Source organism: Eulemur rufifrons, chromosome 8 (genome assembly GCF_041146395.1).
Source record: "Eulemur rufifrons isolate Redbay chromosome 8, OSU_ERuf_1, whole genome shotgun sequence".
In the NCBI taxonomy this organism is placed as follows: Eukaryota; Metazoa; Chordata; class Mammalia; order Primates; family Lemuridae; genus Eulemur; species Eulemur rufifrons.
Window position 1 is genome coordinate 99,428,614 of NC_090990.1, and position 18,568 is coordinate 99,447,181.

Consider the following 18,568-nt stretch of genomic DNA (forward strand, 5'->3'; position numbering starts at 1 on the left):
GGTTTGCTGTATGATGGTTAGTGAAGATGCTGCACGTTCTGTCATTCCCTGTCCCTTATATAATGTCCCATGGGATGAATTCTCTTTACCAATTATACAAGAACCCTCTGGGAAAGTATTAATAATTTTGCAACATGTATCAAACACCATTAGGATGTTCATACCCTTTGTCTCACTCATTACTATTACTAACCAAGGCTTTTTGTGGTGTAGATTGCTTGAACAATATCTATATTTGAAAAAATGAATTAATAACATTAGAATTACTAGTTTGTTTCCTTTGGCCATATGTTAAGAAAGTTAACTAGTCTAGGCTGGGTGTGGTGGCTCACGCCTGTAATCCTAGCACTCTGAGAGGCTGAGGTGGGTGGATCGCTTGAGCTCAGGAGTTCGAGACCAGCCTGAGCAAGAGCGAGACCCTCATCTCTACTAAAAAAATAGAAAGAAATTAGCTGGACAACTAAAAATATATAGAAAAAATTAGCCGGGCATGGTGGCACATGCCTGTAGTCCCAGCTACTCGAGAGGCTGAGGCAGAAGGATTGCTTGACTCCATGAGTCTGAGGTTGCTGTGAGCTAAGGTGACGCCATGGCACTCTAGCCTGGGCAACGGAGACTGTGTCTCAAAAAAGAAAGAAAGAAAGAAAGAAAATTAACTAGTCTAGTTCCTCCTTTTGCCTTGGTGGTCATGGTGTTTGGTGTTTGCCTCCTCCTCCTTCTTCCCTGGGGTTAATTTCCTGCTGATTGTAACAACGGTATGATTTTTCTTTTTTTCTTTCTTTCTTTCTTTCTTTTTCTTTTCTTTTCTTTTTTTTTTTTTTTTTTTTTTGAGACAGGGTCTTGCTGTGTCATCTAGGCTGGAGTGCAGTTGGCCCATCATAGCTCACTGCAGTGTCCAGCTCCTGGGCTCAAGCAATCCTCCTGCATCAGCCTCTGAGTAGCTGGGACCACAGGTGTGCGCCACCACTCCCGGCTAATTTTTCTTATTTTTTGTAGACACAGGATCTCGCTACGGCACCCATAGGCTGTTCTCGAACTCCTGGCCTCCAGTGATTCTCCCACATCAGCCTCCCAAAGCACTGGGATTACAAGCATGAGCCACTGCGCCCGGCCAACTCTTCAATCTTTCCATCTTTAATACTAGTCCCCGCAAACGCGTCTGGGAGACCGGCCCTATACAAACACATTTTGAAATACGTTTAGGTCCATCTTATATTTGTTCTTTGGAGCCCACAGTGTGGGCCTGGGGCTACGGATCTCTCCTGGCAGAGTTGAGCTAGAGCAATCTTAGGTGAGTGTGCGGCGCCCCCGCGTGGCGTCTAGCGCAACAGCAGCCTGGGTTCTGCGGCGTGAGTCCTGGGCGGGGCAGCCCAAGACGTTTCCGACTGGCTCCTGCCGCCCGTCGGTGCCCTCTGTCACAAGCCCTCATCTTCCGCGGGCCCACCCCGTAGCGGCAGTAGCCCCTCCTCTTAGCCTGTCTTAGGCGCGCAGTTGGCGCGCTGGGTCCAGGTTTAGCTCCCTTACACACACATACTCCCGCGCTTCGCAGCGCTTACAGCTGCGCCCAACACAGAAGGTTCCCAAATTATTTTATTGCTGTATTCAGAGGTCAGTTAATGCCCCTGGGCGCCCCTCCCGCCCCCTAGCGGTGGCTGCGTCCTCTGCCGGGGGCTCTCGAACCCAGAGGGTCTGGATCCGCGGGTTCGAGGCTCATACCCGCACCCCGCCACCTGGGGCGCCGCCACCTCCCCTCCCCGACGCCGGACCTGCCGGGGTCCGTGGCCCGCGGCCCCTGGCAGTGGAGGCAGGTCTGGATCGGCTGCTCCGCGTCTGGCGGGAGGCTCGCGAGAAAGGGGCGGCGAGAGACCCCGCCACAACGAGGGGGTGTGGCAGGCCCCTACTTCTCGGCGTAGCAGTAGGTCCCATAGGTCGCTTGCTGGGGTCCGGGGAAGCCGAAGCTGCGCACCCCGGGATCGGGGAGGCCCCCGCAGCGCGGCCGCGGTGTGGTGATGGGGAAGCGCACGCTGCCGTCCGCCAGCCAGCCGCCGTCGCACTGGTCCAGCCCCGAGAACTTCCAGGCGGCGTAGAGGTGCCCGACCTTGGCCACCACGGCCCCACGCCGCCCGCACGCCGCGTGGGCTTCAGACAGAGTCAGCCGCCCGGGCACGAAGAACACTTGGCCTGGGGACCGGAGCGGGTCACCGTCCCACCCACAGCGGGGTGGGGCGGGGCGGGGCGGGGATTCAGACTCCGAGCCGCGGAGTTGAGGGGCAGGGCTGCGGCGGAGCGGGACCAAGCTCCCGCAGGAAGAGTGGTAGACGCGAGGCGGTGGGGTGTGGGTGGGGTTCCCAGAGGTGGGCTGGAGCCTGGAGCGGGGCGAGCGGATGGCGGGGGCTGTGCCTTGGAGAGACAAGGAGACCGCCCCGGATCTAGTGCCTTCGCAGTTCTGTCCCCTCATCCCCACCTCCGCCCCAAGTCCCCGTCCCAGCGCCGCTCGCCTGCCCCTCACCCGCCAGCGCCGAGGTGAAGCAGAAGGCGTCGTAGCGGTCGCGCTTCCTGTCTCGGGGCCCGTAGCTGCGGATGCCGGGCCGACCTCGGCCGCCGCACGGAGCGCGCGCGGTGAGCACAGGGTAGCGCACGGAGCCCTCGAGCAGCCAGCCCGCGTTACACCAGTCCAGCCCCTCGGTCCACGCTGACGGGAGATGGCAGGGGGGCAGGGATGAGAAGAGCCCCAGGCAGGAGCCAGACCCTGTTCTCTCCCGGCCCCCTCGTTGGGATCCTGTGACAGCGGGAGGTGCCTGGGCGGTGCTGGGGTTCGGCTGCTCACCCTGGTACAGCTGGGCGTAAGTGGCCAGGCGTCCGTCCTGCTCCTCGCAGGCCTGCTTCGCCTCGTAGTAATTGAACTGGTACCGGCCCCGGCTGGGCTGGTACGGAAACACCACACCTGGGGGGTGGCGGAGAGCCTGGGAAGGGCCAGCAGACAGGGGCGGGAAGGGAAGGAAGGGCGGCGCAGCCTAGGAGACGGGGTTTGGGGGACCCTAGAGGGGCGGGGGAGATGCTGGGAAGGAGCCTGGAAGACCCCGGGCGAGGCGGTCCTACCCTAGCTAGAAAGGAGCGGGGACGGGAGCGATAGGGCCTCACCCTCCAGACTCAGGGTCAGCGCCACGCTCTCATCCTCGATGCCGTTGATGAGCTCGCAGCGGTACCGGCCCTCGTCCTCCAGGCGCACGCCCGCGATGACCAGGGAGGCGTCTAGCCGATGCCCCCTCCGCATCCTGGCGCGTCCTCCCAGGGGCCCGTAGCCCCGGGCTTGCAGTCCGTTGGTGATAAGGATCAGCGTTTCCCGGAGCTCCCCCGGCTCCACCTTGCTCCAGCGCACCTTGTAGCTGGGAGGCGAGGTGCCCAGGACGCAGGGCAGCGTGGCCGTAGCCCCACGACGAGAGTGAATGACCTCGTGGATGGGGGGCAGGAGGTAGTGGGGGCCCGGGTGGGATGCTGAGCAGAGGGGGCCACAGTGGCAGGAACCCCCTGATCCTCACTGCCCCAATGCCCATCCAGATCCTGCCCCCCAAATTCTTTCCCCGTGGTACCCCAACCCTCTCCTCCATTGGCCCCCCAGCAGTGACTCTTACTCCCTGGGTGCCTCCAACAGCTGCCCTTTTCCCTTTCCACACTCCTGGCGTCTCTCCCCCAGTGTTCCCCAGTCTCTGGCCTCCCCTCCCATCTTACCTGGGTCTCCCTGGGCTCTGTGGAAGACGGTGCAGGCCCAGGGGAGAAGGAAGCGGCAGAGTGTGGGGAGGGTGAGCCGACCTGGCATGATGGGAGTCAGCCCAGCGCGTCTGCAGGGCACAAAGGGTGGGCACTCAGGGTGGGCACTCCTTAGCACTGAGGGAAAGGGGTGAGGCAAGAGCAGGGATGGGGATGAACTCCCATCAGGGATTCTTAGAGGCGACTGCTCAGCTGGAAGCCACGGGGGCAGAAATAGGGGCTGGTGACAAAAGGCAGGTAAGGCGGCAGGCAGTAACAACCCCCTTCCTCTGTCACATCCCCTCAGTCAGCAGGTGCTGACTGGGCCCTCTCCTCTACCTCTCCCCTTTCCTCCCCTCTCATCGCAAGCGCTGCTCCCTGAGCTTGCCGTCTGGATTGCCCGGCCGTCTCTATCCTCTCCTGGCACCCATTTTCCTTCCTGAAGCCAGAGTCAGTATGATCTTGTCACTCTCCCGCTTGAAACAGTGACTCCCAGTTGCCCTGAAGATAAAGTCAAATCTCCTAAGGGCAGCTTCCAAGGTTGTCTGTCATCCAGCCTGCCCCCCACTCCAACCCTGCCCTTCACCACCCTTGCCCTCTGCATGGTGCTCCAGACGTTCTAAGCTTCTGGCAGTTTCCTAAACAGTCCAAGTTGGAGCTCACTTCCTCTTCACAGGCATTGGTTTGGGCTGCACCTCCTCTGCTCTGGGAAACCTTTTCTTATCCCCCAGTTTGCCACACTGTAAGATATGAAATCTGGGGACTTTTTTTTCTTAAAAGTGCTTTTGTTTGCACCTAAACTAACACTGTAAATTTGAGAGTAATGCATATGATCTGTAGACTACATCAATGAGGTTTTTCAGAACGTATAAAGTTAAAAAGCATTAGATTATAATGTTATTTTAAAAACTATTTCAAATGCAATTATCTATTTCCATATAGTAGTTAATGTTTCCCCCTTTTTTATTGTGCCATTCATATCACCTTGACCTTTTGTTTAAAAAATTGGGCTGAGGACCCCTTGGCTTGGTTTTATTCATTTTCCAAATCTGGTTCCTCTATCTCCTAATTGCATGAGGAGTTACTTAACCTCTCTCTGTCCCAGTGTCCTCATCAGTAAAATGTGGAGAGTAACAGCAGACCAACTTACTGAGTAGTTGCGAGGAGTAGATGAATATGTAAAATATTTGAAGTAGTGCCTGATATGTAAATGTATGTGTTAGCTATTATTTCCAGTTCCCAGCATAGTTTCTTGCACATAGTTTGTGCTAAATAAATATGTGTGTGTGTTTTAATGAATGAGTTCACATTAAGGACTTCTGGGAAGAAGAGATGGGGCATGAGGAGAGGGAGGAAACACCTTGAAGAGTAGCCAGATATCTAAAGTACTGAGCTCCATCTTCCTGCATGTAAGGACCACAGACCAGGTTACAGTAGGAGAAACAGAGGTTAGGCACAGAAAGAACTTCCCAATGGTTAAAAGTGAAACTATCTGGGAAAGGGACAAGAGCAACAGAACCACTTCTTTACAGAACTTTGTCAATAAGAGTGATTTGGGGGACTGAGATTGATTGATTCAGGGACCAATAGCTAGCATGGACATTTTTAAAAAAATTATTTTCTTGGCCGGGTGCAATGGCTCATGCCCGTAATCCTAGCACTCTGGGAGGCCAATGCAGGCGGATTGTTTGAGCTCAGGAGTTTGAGACCAGCCTGAGCAAGAGCCAGACCCCATCTCTACTAAAAATAGAAAGAAATTACCTGGACAAATAAAAATATACGTAGAAAAAATTAGCCGGGCATGGTGGCACATGCCTGTAGTCCCAGCTACTCGGGAGGCTGAGGCACAAGGATCACTTGAGCCTAGGAGTTTGAGGTTGTTATGAGCTAGGCTAATGCCACGGCACTCTATCCCAAGCAACAGAGTGAGATTCTGTCTCAAAAAAAAAAAAAATTATTTTCTTTATAGTACTTTGAGTTGTTTTTTAAAGCATGGACATGCTTAAAGTTTAATATACGTGGCACTGCTCTAGGCACTCTGCATGGATACTTTTATATTCCCTTCTAGCAATCCTGTGAGGTAGAAACTATCATGAATTCCATTTTACACATGCTGAAACAAAGGTGCACACACGTTAGGAAATTAGTACACAGCTAGTAAGAGGAGGGCTTTGCTGGGATTTGAATCCAGGTCTGACAGTGAGGCTCAAGCTCTTAAACACTGATCTATATTTCAAAACAGGTGCACACACATCATCTTCATAGCCCTTGCAGAAGAGTCAGCAGCACCGAGGCCTACCTGTTAGAAGCTGGTCTCTCCACAGAGATGGAGGGAGCAATGCTTAGCAGCTTTTCGTCCTGCTTGAGGAAGAGGTTCTGGATGAGGCGTTGCCTGAGCTCCTGGGATTTCCAAGCACCTGGGACTTGAGCACTTGATCAACACAGTTGCTCCTTTTGCACCTTTGAGGAAAGGCTTCTGCTCCGCACTCCAAGAAGACACTGCACTGCCAAGAACTCTCCCCTATCCATCAGTCCACTAAGCCAGGCTAAGTGACCGGTGTCCAGCCCTGTGACTATATCTATGGAGCTCACTGTCACAGGGGAAGATGCTGGGCTTGGAGAGAGGAGTGGGAACCCATGAAGGAGGGTGGAGTAAAGGAAGCAACCCAGGAATGATTACCTGGAAGAGTGCAGAAAGTGAGGTGCCTCCTTGCTTCTAGATGCCCTTGGACCAGAGAGGGGTAGATCAGTGGATATGAGGGTTTTGGACTGATAGGGATGGGAATGAACTCGGAATGTGGCTCAAAGATCCATAACTGTCAAGCTCCAGCTGCCTCCACATTTCAATATGGGTCTCATCTAAGTAGCACCCCCTGCTTCCCCTCCCTCCCAACAGAGTCCTCACCTCTGCCCGGTGGTGCCTGGGTGCTCATTGCCTTTGGAAAGAGGCTCTCAAGGTGGAAACCAGACTCCCAGGACTTCCAGCTGCTTCAAAAACCTGACCCCTTCTGTACAACCACTCTGTCTGTCTGTCTGTCCTTTCCTTCTCTGTCCCCACCCCATCGGAAGCACAATTTCCCATTGTCTCTGTCTTTTCCTCTATTGTTGAATAACAGGGCCCCTTTCTTCTTCCTGTGGGTAATGGCAACGAAATGTCAACAGCTGGGGATGTGGGATGCAGGACAGGCTGGCACATACCACCGGAAAAAGGGCCTGGTGTGGGGTGGGCTCAGAGCAGAAACTGACATCCCCAAGAAGAAAAGGGGATGAGAGGGAGAGCGGATGGTGAGAAGGTTGAAATGGGGTCTCGTTCAATACTCCAAACTGCAAAGCTCTATAGAGATTTTGTCTGAGGCCAGGAGGATGGCTGGGCTCCATGGGGGGCAGAGGGAGTGGCCAGTGTTGCAATAGAAGAGATGGAAATCAGACAGTGAGGATGATTTCTCTGTCCCTGGGAAGGAACATGGGAATTTCTGAGGATAGAGGCAATTTGGAAATCTCCCCAAAAGGGAGAGGTCATCTTATGGGTTCCCCAATTTTCCACCTCTTCTTTCAGCCTAGATGGATAATCTTAGTTTAAAGTTCTCAGAAGAAAGGTATCCTTAATCTTCCTGGGTGGAAATTCACGAGTCTCTCTTTTTAGGAAGTTGTCTAAACTCCTGCTGGGGTTTTTAAAACTTTTCTATTGAGGTATAATTTACATACCAAAAAAAGTGCATAACATGTGCTCAGGTAAACCCCCCTCCCCAGATCATGATATAGGACATTTCCAATAATCCAGAATAGGCCCAATTCTTTTTTTGTTTGCTATCAATGCAGAGAGAAGACTCCCCTCACCTGCCCTGCCAATAGCCATTTAGAAACACTTAGAGCTTTCAATCGAGTTTTAGCCCTCTCTTCTCTCTGCTGAGCAGACCCACAGCAGTAGCTTCATGTTATTAGAAGCACACACTTTCGGAACTGGAGGGGACCTCAGGACGCTGTGCTTCCTCATTTACCAGATGAAGAGCAGGTGGAGAGGAAGGTCACTTGCCCAAAATCACACCCAGTACTGTTTTTGAGTCAAGTGTAGAAGTTTCTGCTTTTTCCACTAACCCTCTTCTGCTCCTCTCCTCAGCTCTCCAAGTCAGACAAGCTCCATGTTTCACCTGGGCCACACCTAATAACAGGGAGCCACCCCAACTCCACCTTTTGGGGATCCGATTTATTATCTTTTCCCTGTCCACTCCATTGCTGTTCCTAAGCCCTTCCCTCCTCCTCCTGGGACTCTTTCAAGAGAGGAGACAAATAGCTCCCTGTCTCCTGGGACAGGACAACCCGATCCAGCCCATGTGATTGGCTTCCTCCCAACTCAAACAAACAGCCTCTGGACGGAGGGAGTAGCAGAAAGAAATGGCTCCGCTGCCTCCATTCCCAGGCTCGCTCTATCCTGCTCGTTTCTCTCCAGATCACTTCTGAACTGTGGTTTGGAAGTCTCTGGTATGTAAATCCACAGAAGGCTGAGTTTGATAAGGAGAAGGCCTAGAACTATTTGACAGATGCAAAATGAATCCTTTGAGGGTAGAATGAGAAAGGAACAGACAGGAACAAATATGTAATGAATGGCCAAAGTGTGTTTAGTTTGCTCTAGGTCACTTTCATCCTCAGTTTTCCCCAAGACACTAGGAAATAGGAATGGGGTAAGATGGCTCACACTTGAGTTGGTGTCTTTTCACTGACCTAGCATCTTCTGAGGAGAGGCCTTTGCCATGCTTGCTACCTACTGACCAGGTGAGATGGAATAATGTAGGAGAAACATGGAGTCCTGACATCTCTTTCTCTAACACCCCAGACTCAGCTTCCACCCTCCAGGCAGATCCAGCTGGCCAGTTTTCTTGAGCCCTGGTGGTGGCAAGCATGATCCCAGGTTACTACTAAGATTGTTGCATGAATGACTGGAAGAGTTGGCAAGATGGCACTTTAGGGAGGGGCTCGGTGTAATTGGTAGGGGTTCCCTCTCCTCCCAATAAAATTCAAATGGTTGCAGGGGTAATTGAGCAAAAATGCAGTTTAAATGGTCCACTTGGGCCGGGCGCGGTGGCTCATGCCTGTAATCCTAGCACTCTGGGAGGCTAAGGCAGGTGGATCGTTTGAGCTCAGGAGTTCGAGACCAGCCTGAGCAAGAGCGAGACCCCATCTCTACTAAAAATAGAAAGAAATTATCTGGCCAACTAAAAAAATATATAGAAAAAATTAGCTGGGCATGGTGGCGCATGCCTGTAGTCCCAGCTACTCAGGAGGCTGAGGCAGGAGGATTACTTGTGCCCAGGAGTTTGAGGTTGCTGTGAGCTAGGCTGACACCATGGCACTCTAGCCTGGGCAACAGAGTGAAACTCTGTCTCAAAAAATAAAAATAAAATAAAATAAAAAATGGTCCACTTGAATATAGCAGTGGACCATTAGAATGACAGACAACATGATTATTAATAAGTCAAATCTAATTTTTACATCTTAGTAACCATGAAAACAGCTTCTTGACATTTGCCTTTTACTGTTCCCTGTACTTTCCATCATTTCACTTTACCCTAATCTACCACTGAGATAGGGAGAACAGGTATTATCCTGCTAGACTGAGAACTTCCTAATGTCAGAAACTTCATAAGGTCATTTGTTCCTGTCTCTCACACAGTTCTCTACATACTCTCCCTTCAAAAAATAATTCAAATTGAATTCAACTACCCCTGAAAATATCTTGAAACCACTTTATTTTCTCAGCCCATCTTATTCTCCCAGGCCTCAAAGCTTGCTGTCTCAAATACCTGATTCTCTTGTCCTGGCCAGTCTAGGTGGGGTCTGACTTCATACAGACTCTCACCCCCGGTCTCATATTGGTCAAACTTAAACCCAGAAGTAAGAAGATCTAAGTATTAATCTTAGACCAGGATTTGAATAATTTTAAAAAGTGAGTCCCATCTTACAGCTCTACGTTCTTTTACATGGGAGAAATAAATTCTATCACAGTATTATTATTCCCATTTTATGGAGTAGGAAACTCATGTCCAGAAAGGGTTAGTAACTTGTGCAAGGCTACATGGTTACTAAGCAACTAGGTAGCTTATCTCCGAACCTGGATGCATTCTTCCCTGCTATGAAACAATAATTCCTCCAAAGCTGGAAAAAGGTAAAATAAGGATTATTTGGTTGCTTGTTTTTGTTTTTCTGGTAGCATACTAGAACATTTTCTGATAAACGTGCCTGACACTCATCTGACTCTCCCAGGGAATGTAACTCTGTTGGTACTATATATTTGATAAATAATCTAACTGACAAAGGTGAAGACATTTACAGTCTTGTGCAGTTAGAGGTTAACCTACAAAAGTTGTTAAAAGGACAGGGTTTTGTTGCACAATAGAGAAGTTAACCACAGAGATGTTTTGGTTTTATTGTCTTAGAAAGTTAACCAGTCTTATACCTAAAATAGCAGTCTTACTTTGGCAATGTTTTTCGTATTAACTATATATCCCTGCTTCTGAAAGTCTCTCTCTTCAAAGCAGCTTTTTTGTCTTCTTGTTAGTTCCCTTATTAATGAGTTAAATAAAACTTTGGCAGGAGTCAACAAATAACTTTGAGAATTGTTTTTCTACTTCTCAACTTTGACAACACACTAGCACCTCTGCTTCCCTCTAATAGCAGATCCACTGGTGCAACTAATGCAAGAATTCCCAGCAAAGCTAAAACTCCTTGAGGGTAGGACCCCTTTACATCTCCAACATACAGTGGACCAGCAATGGGCACGAAGAGGAAGTGGCCATTCTCAGCAAGAGTCCTCTACAACGCCTTCCTGTAGTTAAGGACGTCCTTTGCTGCTTGCTGCTCCAATGCGCCACCACTTCCTGCTCCTCAGTCCCATTAGCAACATCACAGAGACTTTACGGGTACCCATTTGTGCTTCCTCCGGAAAGCCTTCCTTAACAAAAGCAAGAAGCAATTTAACAGCTTTTTCAATGGCATATACCAGGCATTCAGAAAATGTTTACTGAATAAATAAATAAAATTGAAGTGTTCTTCCAATTTCTGCAAACTTAACAAAAAGGCAGTATTGCATAGTGGTTAAGTTCCATAGGCTCTGGAATTTAAGTGTCAGGGTATCAATCTTAGCCCTGCCACCTACAAACAGGATAACGTTAGACAACCTGTCTACCTTCTCTTTGCTTAATTGTTTTCATCTGAAAATGAAGATTGCAATGACAACAACCACAACAACAGTAATTAGAGCAGTGCTTGGCTCCTAGAAAGCATTCAGTGAATTGCAGTCATTATTATTGGTGGCGGGGGGGGGGGGGGGCGCGCGGGGAACAGAATCAATCAAAACACAATAGTGATCAATTTTAAGGGATCACCTGATTTTTAAGAGGACATAAAAACCACACACATAAAAGTCATGTTCCTGCTTACTTAATGATTTTTGTTTATTACAAAACAAAAAATAACACAGGCACATAATGAAAAATAATTCAACCACTATGAAAGGGATAAAATGAAAAGTAAAATTCTCCCTTCCTTCCTTCTTTCTTCTTATATTCCCCAGGAACAACTGAACCATTATCAAGCTTCTTCTGTATCTCACCAGAAAGTATTTAAGAATCTACAAGAATGCAGATAAATAGAAACATACATCATACATATATTCTAACCTGAGACCATAATATGCAAACTGTTCCCTATCTTGCTTTCTTCACCTAATAATACATGGTGAGCACCTGTCCTATGGGCACATGACATAAAGCTCTCTTGTTCTTTTTCATGTCTGCACAGTATTCCAGTGGATGGCTGTAGCCTAATTTATTTAATGAGATGCTTACTGAGGGACATGTAGGTTGCTAAAGGTTGGGACAACTAGCCAGCTGGGGGAAAGAAAACCCAGATCTATAACTAATTTCTTAAAGCAAAATAAATCCAGAAATCTCAAAGATATAAATGTAAAAATAAAGCCATCAAAATGCCAGAATAATACTTTTTAAATTGGAAGGCAACTTGTATTGCTGTTTTACTGATTATACAATGACACAATTAATTGTAGACAATTTAACAAACAGAACAACACTAAAAACTGAAACCCCTGCCTTAATCCTACCACCCAGCAAAAATAACTTTCAGCATTTTGCTATCTTTCCAATCTTTTGAGGGATTTATGTATATTTGTATATTATGTGTATGAGTGGCTTCAGCTGTGATTTAAATGGTAACATGTAACAAGGCAGAGAGCCAGCAGCTGAGGCGAGGGCTGCCTCATCAGCGCCCACAGGCCCCTGCAGAGCTCTGGGCGCTGCACCCAGCCCAGGTCCTGCACACCACTGTGGGGGCCGCCAGATGTCTATGGTGGAGGATGCTCAGAGATGGAGATGCTACAGCAGAGCCCGCAAAGCTCCGCAGCATCCTTCAGACTCAGAGTGCCCTTCAGACCCCGCTTTTCCTATGTTTAGCTAAGCTCTCGTTAGGAGGGAGGGAGTCCCAATTTCTCAACCTATTTTTCTTCATGTTTGTGACAGCAGTGCCAAGAAGAAGAATGAGGCCAGGATTCCTTGGTAAGACACCATCTTACCATCATGGTCCTCTTTCCACCTCCACTCCCACTGGGGTTGGTGTCTCTTATACTGCCCCTTTCAGAATTTTTCCCACAGCATTTTGACTGATGTATCTGGAAATATCTCATAAGATATATAAAAAAGCAACCCAAATGAGTGTGTTTGCTATCTTGAAACCTGCACTCTCTAGGACAACTGTAGAAGAGCAGCAAGTACTACAAAAGGAAGAGGGCCCTGTTAGCCCTGCCTCCCTTCCTGTCATCCATTTCACCCACACCACGGCCAGCATTTACACGCGCCGGGGGTTTCAAGCCCCTTCAAAGGAGACAGTGAAGCCAGAGGAAGGCAGAGGCAATAACCAGACACAGAGATGCAGGACTCGGAGACAAGGCTTGACCCAGCTTGGAGAGAACGATGGCACCAAGGGGCAGATGGCTACGGGGCTTCAAAGAGAAATACATGAACCTGCACTAGATGGCATCAGAGAACAGCAGTCATAGTATTAAAACTATGTCTTATTCCACTTCCTTTCTTTGTGCTCTGTCTGGCTCTCAGGTAACTAACCTACAAATAGGGACAGTAACATACAATATGAGATTATGGCGGGAATCAAATATGGCAATGTTTGCGAAAATGATATTTTAACTGTAAACTATTGTGTGAAAATGTTTTTTAAATAGTAAGGTACTGGCCGGCGCGGTGGCTCACGCCTGTAATCCTAGCACTCTGGGAGGCCGAGGCGAGCAGACTGTTTGAGCTCAGGAGTTCGAGACCAGCCTGAGCAAGAGCCAGACTCCGTCTCTACTAAACATAGAAAGAAATTATATGAACAGCTAAAAATATATATAGAAAAAATTAGCCGGTCATGGTGGCACATGCCTGTAGTCCCAGCTACTCAGGAGGCTGAGGCAGGAGGATCGCTTGAGCCCAGAAGTTTGAGGTTGCTGTGAGCTAGGCTGATGCCAGGGCACTCGAGCCCGGGCAACAGAGTGAGACTCTGTCTCAAAAAATAAAATAAAAAATAAATAAATTAAAAAATAGTAAAGTACTGTATGCAAGGGATTGTAATATTTTTATTATCATGAACTCAAATAGTTAATAAAGTAGGAAAACTAAAACCTGCCTAGGCTAAGGATTAGGAAATAACACAAGTCTAAGAAAACTGCTGTGAGACACAGGCACACCTTTTTTTCCTCAACAGAAAGAAAAGTAAATAACATTCTATTAGGTGAACATTGCCAGTATTTGTTACACAGGCTATTAAAAATCCCACACTGTAGTTGCAATCATGAGATATTTTCTCTTCCCTCAGTTTCGGATTTCACTGGCAGAAAAAAATAACTGAGAAGAGGTGGAAAAAGAAATAGCATACTAGTTTATGAACCATGGGGATTTGCTGGCATGGTATGATTTTTATAACATTGTGCATAGATTTAAATCTGGTAGAGAAAAATAACCCAACACCTTAATTTTTAGAATTTCATTCCACTCCAGATATTTGGAGAGGCATCCAAGAGTTGGTAGTCAGTCTCAGGGCCCACACACAATTCCTCCTGAAGTTCTTCCCCTGTTGCCAGTCATATTGTACCTCACCTCTGCCCCACATCCTTCAGCACTGAGGGACTCTAATTTGTATTCATTTGCTATTTAAACATTATTTTCCTGATAAAATAATATGTTAATTGTAGAAAATTTTAAACACAGGGAAAAGATCTTGTTAAAGAAAAAATTATTCAGTGACACTTGTCAAAGCACGGTAAATAGACTATTAAGGACCATTGTGATAGGTATAGGACAGAGGCAATGGGATTTTGCAGTGGGGTAGAGAGATCGGGCTCAACTTCCAGTACAGCATGGGCAGCTGGGAATTTATAACCAAGGACCGCAGTAGGGGTAAGTGGATAGAAAATCACTAAGAGAAAACATCAGGGGTAAGGGGGATTTTGGCTAATCTGACCCAACAGGATTCTTGCTGAGGACAGGCTGGAGTGATCAGACATCACCTGGGGGACTGTGAAGGATGAAGAACCTGATCAAATATCAAGGGTGATCAAATATCAAGGGTAGGGAGTTCTTGCCAAAGTGATTTAGCAGAGTTCTTTGCTAAAACTGGATTTTAAGAGGAAGTGCACAGATGAGCCTAGGAGAAGGCTGAGGAGCCTAACTAAAGTTTGGCCAAGCAAAGACTCTGTCAGTATTAAGAAGAGGAAACATTTACCCAGAATCCCTTCACCTAGGAGTGACTTTATAACATGTTGATTTTCTTACCCTGTTGTTGTTGTGTGCCTGTGGATTTTTTTGAGATATAATTCACATTCTATAAAATTCACCCTTTTGAGGTGTACAATTTAGGCCGGGCGCAGTGGCTCATGCCTGTAATCCTAGCACTCTGGGAGGCCGAGGCGGGTGGATCATTTGAGCTCAGGAGTTCGAGACCAGCCTGAGCAAGAAGAGCGAGACCCCGTCTCTACTAAAAATGGAAAGAAATTATATGGACAACTAAAAATATATATATATAAAGTTAGCTGGGCATGGTGGTGCATACCTGTAGTCCCAGCGACTCGGGAGGCTGAGGCAGTAGGATTGCTTGAGCCCAGGAGTTTGAGGTTGCTGTGAGCTAGGCTGACGCCACGGCACTCTAGCCTGGGCAACAGAGTAAGACTCTGTCTCAAAAAGTAAATAAATAAATAAATAAAGTGTACAATCTAGTGGGTTTTAGTATATTCACAAGATTGTGCAATCATCGCCACTTCCAGACCATTTTATCTCTCCTAAAAGGAATTCTGTACCCATTAGTGGTCACTCTCTGTTTCCCTCTCCCCATATTCCCTGGCAACCAATAGTCTACTTTTTATGCCAATGGATTTGCATAGACATTGCATATAAATGGAATCATACAGTATGTGGCCTTTTATGTCTGACATTCTTTCGACATAATGGTTTCAAAATTTATCCATGTTGTGGCACGTATATGTTGTGGAATGATATTCCATTGTGTAGATCTACCACATTTTGTTTCTCCATTCACCAGTTGGTGGACATTTGGATTGTTTATACTTTTTAGCGATTATGAATAATGCTTTTATGAATATTCATGTACAAGTTTTTGTGTAGACATAAGTTTTCATTTTCTCGGGTATATAGCTAGGAGGGAGATTGCTGGGTCATATAGTAATTCTACATTTAACTTTTTGAGGAACTGCCAAAGCGTTTTCCAAAGCAGTGGCACCACTTTATATTTCCAACAGCAATTTATAAGGGTTCTAACTTTTCCACATCCTCATCAACACTTGTTATTGTCCATTTTTTTGTTATAGTTATTCCAGTGGGCGTGAAGTGGTATCTCACTGTGGTTTCCATTTGCATTTCTCCGATGATCCCTTTTGATCATGAGAAGTGAGTGGTTCAAGGTCACACAAGAGTGGCAGAGTGGGAAAATGACTCAGATCTGACCCTCACTCACAGAATGTTCCTCTGTTGGATCCAGCTTCTGAGGAATGCCTATGAAGCATTCCACATCCCTTCTGAAAGCATCTAAAAAATCCCAGTAACTAGTAACCAAGATCCATCGTTTAAAGTATTGTCTCCATGTATCATATTTTATTTTATTTTATTTTTTTAAGGCAAGCATGAAAATGAGTTTTATTGAGGAGAGAAAGATAGGATTATAGAGCAAGAGCAACACACAGGTTTACAGGGCATGACACATACGCCACAGATGACCACCGGACCCATTGTTGCAACAAAGGGAGAGCAAAAAGAAGGGCAAAAAGGGCCCATGTAGCATATTTTAAAAGTAAAGTTAATTTTATGGAAAAAAATTTATGGGGATTAACAGATATGATGTGCAGAGCAATTGTGATAAGGCCTTACTGTGACATGGCGATTTTTCTGCTTGGAAGTTTCTAGGGGGCGCTAAGTGAACGGAAATATCGGTATGGGGAGGCAGGAGGAGGGGTACTTTTTTCAGGGTTTAGTTCTTGGGTGGCTCAGTGAAGCCTAGGAACAACTTGTGGGGGCAGGGGCACGTGCAACCCCCTCCTTGCTGACTTTGCGTTATCTTCCTTCCCTCCCCTGTTTAATAGATCCTCATGCTCACAAGTCTAAACTCCCCGGCCTAGCATGCCTCCTGGGATCCTGCATCTCTTTCCTTGTCCCACCCCCCACTTCCTCCAGTCCCACTCAAGATTCCCGACTTTTCCAGGCTAGACTGGGTGCTTCCTGAAATAAGGGCTCGTGTCTTATGCATCTTTGTATCCCCAGTACCAAAGGGACAGGTCTTGGCACACAGCGGGGGGTCAAAAGGCATTTGATGAACTTACTGAAATCTCTAGTCTCTACGCTTTTATAAATAACTGTTCCGGAAGGCTGAGTACTCATCCTGGCAAAATCATGGCACAGATATCCCCTTCTCCTCTGCCTCCACGAATCCCTCAGGCCACTCTCGATGCTTCGCTAGAGTTTTCCTTTTTCGTATTTATGCCCAGGACTAGCTCAGTGTAGGACCCAAAGCTGTTCTTGGTATCCTGAGAGGGCCAGTTAGGACTTAAGTCCCCTGACTGCTCAAGGATTGCAGGGAGGAAGCAAGTGGAACTCTCTCGGAACCCCCGGAAGTGGGCACGCTCCAGGGCCCAGTTTCTATGGTAACTATATCAGCAAGTTGGCCTCCATAATCGTTTCTCCTAGGAGGACTGTGATTTTGATATCCGCGGCCGTCTCTATGGTTTCGATGGCCTAGAAGGACCCAAACGGCATTTCCGGGAAGATGGCGGCGCACACGTCCGGTACGGCACATGTTTCCTCAGAGAGGACCCCGCAATGACGGTAAGGTCTCCTTTCCCCCGGATGGTAGCAGTGGGAGCGCAGGCTCAGTAGCACGTGTGAGAGCAGCGGAGTATTTTTACCCAAGTGGCACTGCCGTAGGAGGGCTGGAATTTAGACCTGAAGAGGAAGGAGGCTTAGGGAAAGGTCAGCCGGCTCTTTAGTCTCGCTGTTGAGACGAGTGTCCCTGGGCCACTTCTCCTGAAAACTCAGATTGAGCTGGAAGGAAACAGTGCCCCAAAGTGTGCCCGCAGCGCCTTCACAAAGACTGTGGCACAGAGGTAGAACACATAACGACTACCCGCGTTGTCGATTTCTGGCGCTGCTTTAAGTGCTATCGGCTTGGGGAATAAAGCCCATCTCGGACTTCCAGGAAGTGTAGTGCCTGTTTCCTCGTTTGTAAATTACAGACAACACTTCCCAATAGGGTTGTTAGCAGGATTAAATGAGATAATCCGTGTGAAGCAATTAGCAACCGCTGGCATTGAGTAGATGTACTACAAGTGTTTGCAAATTTAGTATATAAACTGAATCGTGCCAGTCTGGGTTCAAAAGGAGAAACACATGAGTTACTGTAAAGAAACTCAACTAGTTGATGATGTCATACAAAGAGGACCACTTTGGAGTCAGGCAACCTGGGCTCATATTCCAGTTCTCTCTCTTACTGGCTGTGTAACCTCAGGCAAAAAACCCAGGCCTTGTTTTCCTCATATGTAATATAAGGATAATACCTAGATTACGGGGCTGTCAAGATGAAACAATATGAAAATATATGTAATCTACCAGTTACACATTAAATGCTCAATAAGAGTGCCCTTCCTAAGCTGGACAGTTTCAAAAGGGGAGCATCAACACGACTGAAATGCAGCAGCAGTATGGGAGAAGTGTGTAGCCCCCACACCAAGAAGACAGTGAATGCTGAGCACAGGTACAGGATAGGGGCTCTGTTAAGTACCATTATCTTATAACTCAAGTTAAAAAGCACCTCACAGCTTTGTTTTTACAAGGTAATATATTTTGGGAGATGGCTTGTAGTGCGAGTATGGACTGTGCAGACAAGCTGCTTGGGTTTGAGTTCTACCCATAGCTGTGTGACCCTGAGGAAGTCACCTAACCTCTTTAGGTCTTAAGTTTTCTCATTTGCAAAACAGGTATTATAATATTTTCCTGAACAGGCTGGGAAGATTAAATAATGTAATCCATGTAAAGTCTTAGCACAGCCCAGCATGTAATGAGTGCTGCATAAATTTAGGCTTCTGTGTTAACACCAGTCCTTGACTTCTCGATATGTTGATCTTGGTCTCTCTGTGGCCAGACAGGAAGCTTCCCAAAGACCAGGCCTCCTCCTTCCTCTGTCTCTGTCCAGGGCTAAGGAAAGAGAATTCTTACACCAGTAGTGAGGATGGAGTTGATGGTTGCTTTGGGCACTTTCTTCT

The 18,568-nt window shown here is 47.5% G+C and overlaps 1 protein-coding gene across 1 annotated transcript; it reads right to left on the reverse strand.

Annotated features, from left to right (window-relative positions):
* Window positions 1-1,897: 1,897 nt before the first annotated feature.
* Window positions 1,898-3,817, reverse strand: HAPLN2 (hyaluronan and proteoglycan link protein 2). Its single transcript, XM_069478567.1, has 5 exons — window positions 3,730-3,817; window positions 3,142-3,495; window positions 2,828-2,944; window positions 2,510-2,692; window positions 1,898-2,181 (listed from the first exon to the last, which is right to left on the reverse strand). The coding sequence occupies exons 1-5, from the start codon at window positions 3,815-3,817 to the stop codon at window positions 1,898-1,900; spliced, it is 1,026 nt and encodes a 341-aa protein (XP_069334668.1).
* Window positions 3,818-18,568: the final 14,751 nt, after the last annotated feature.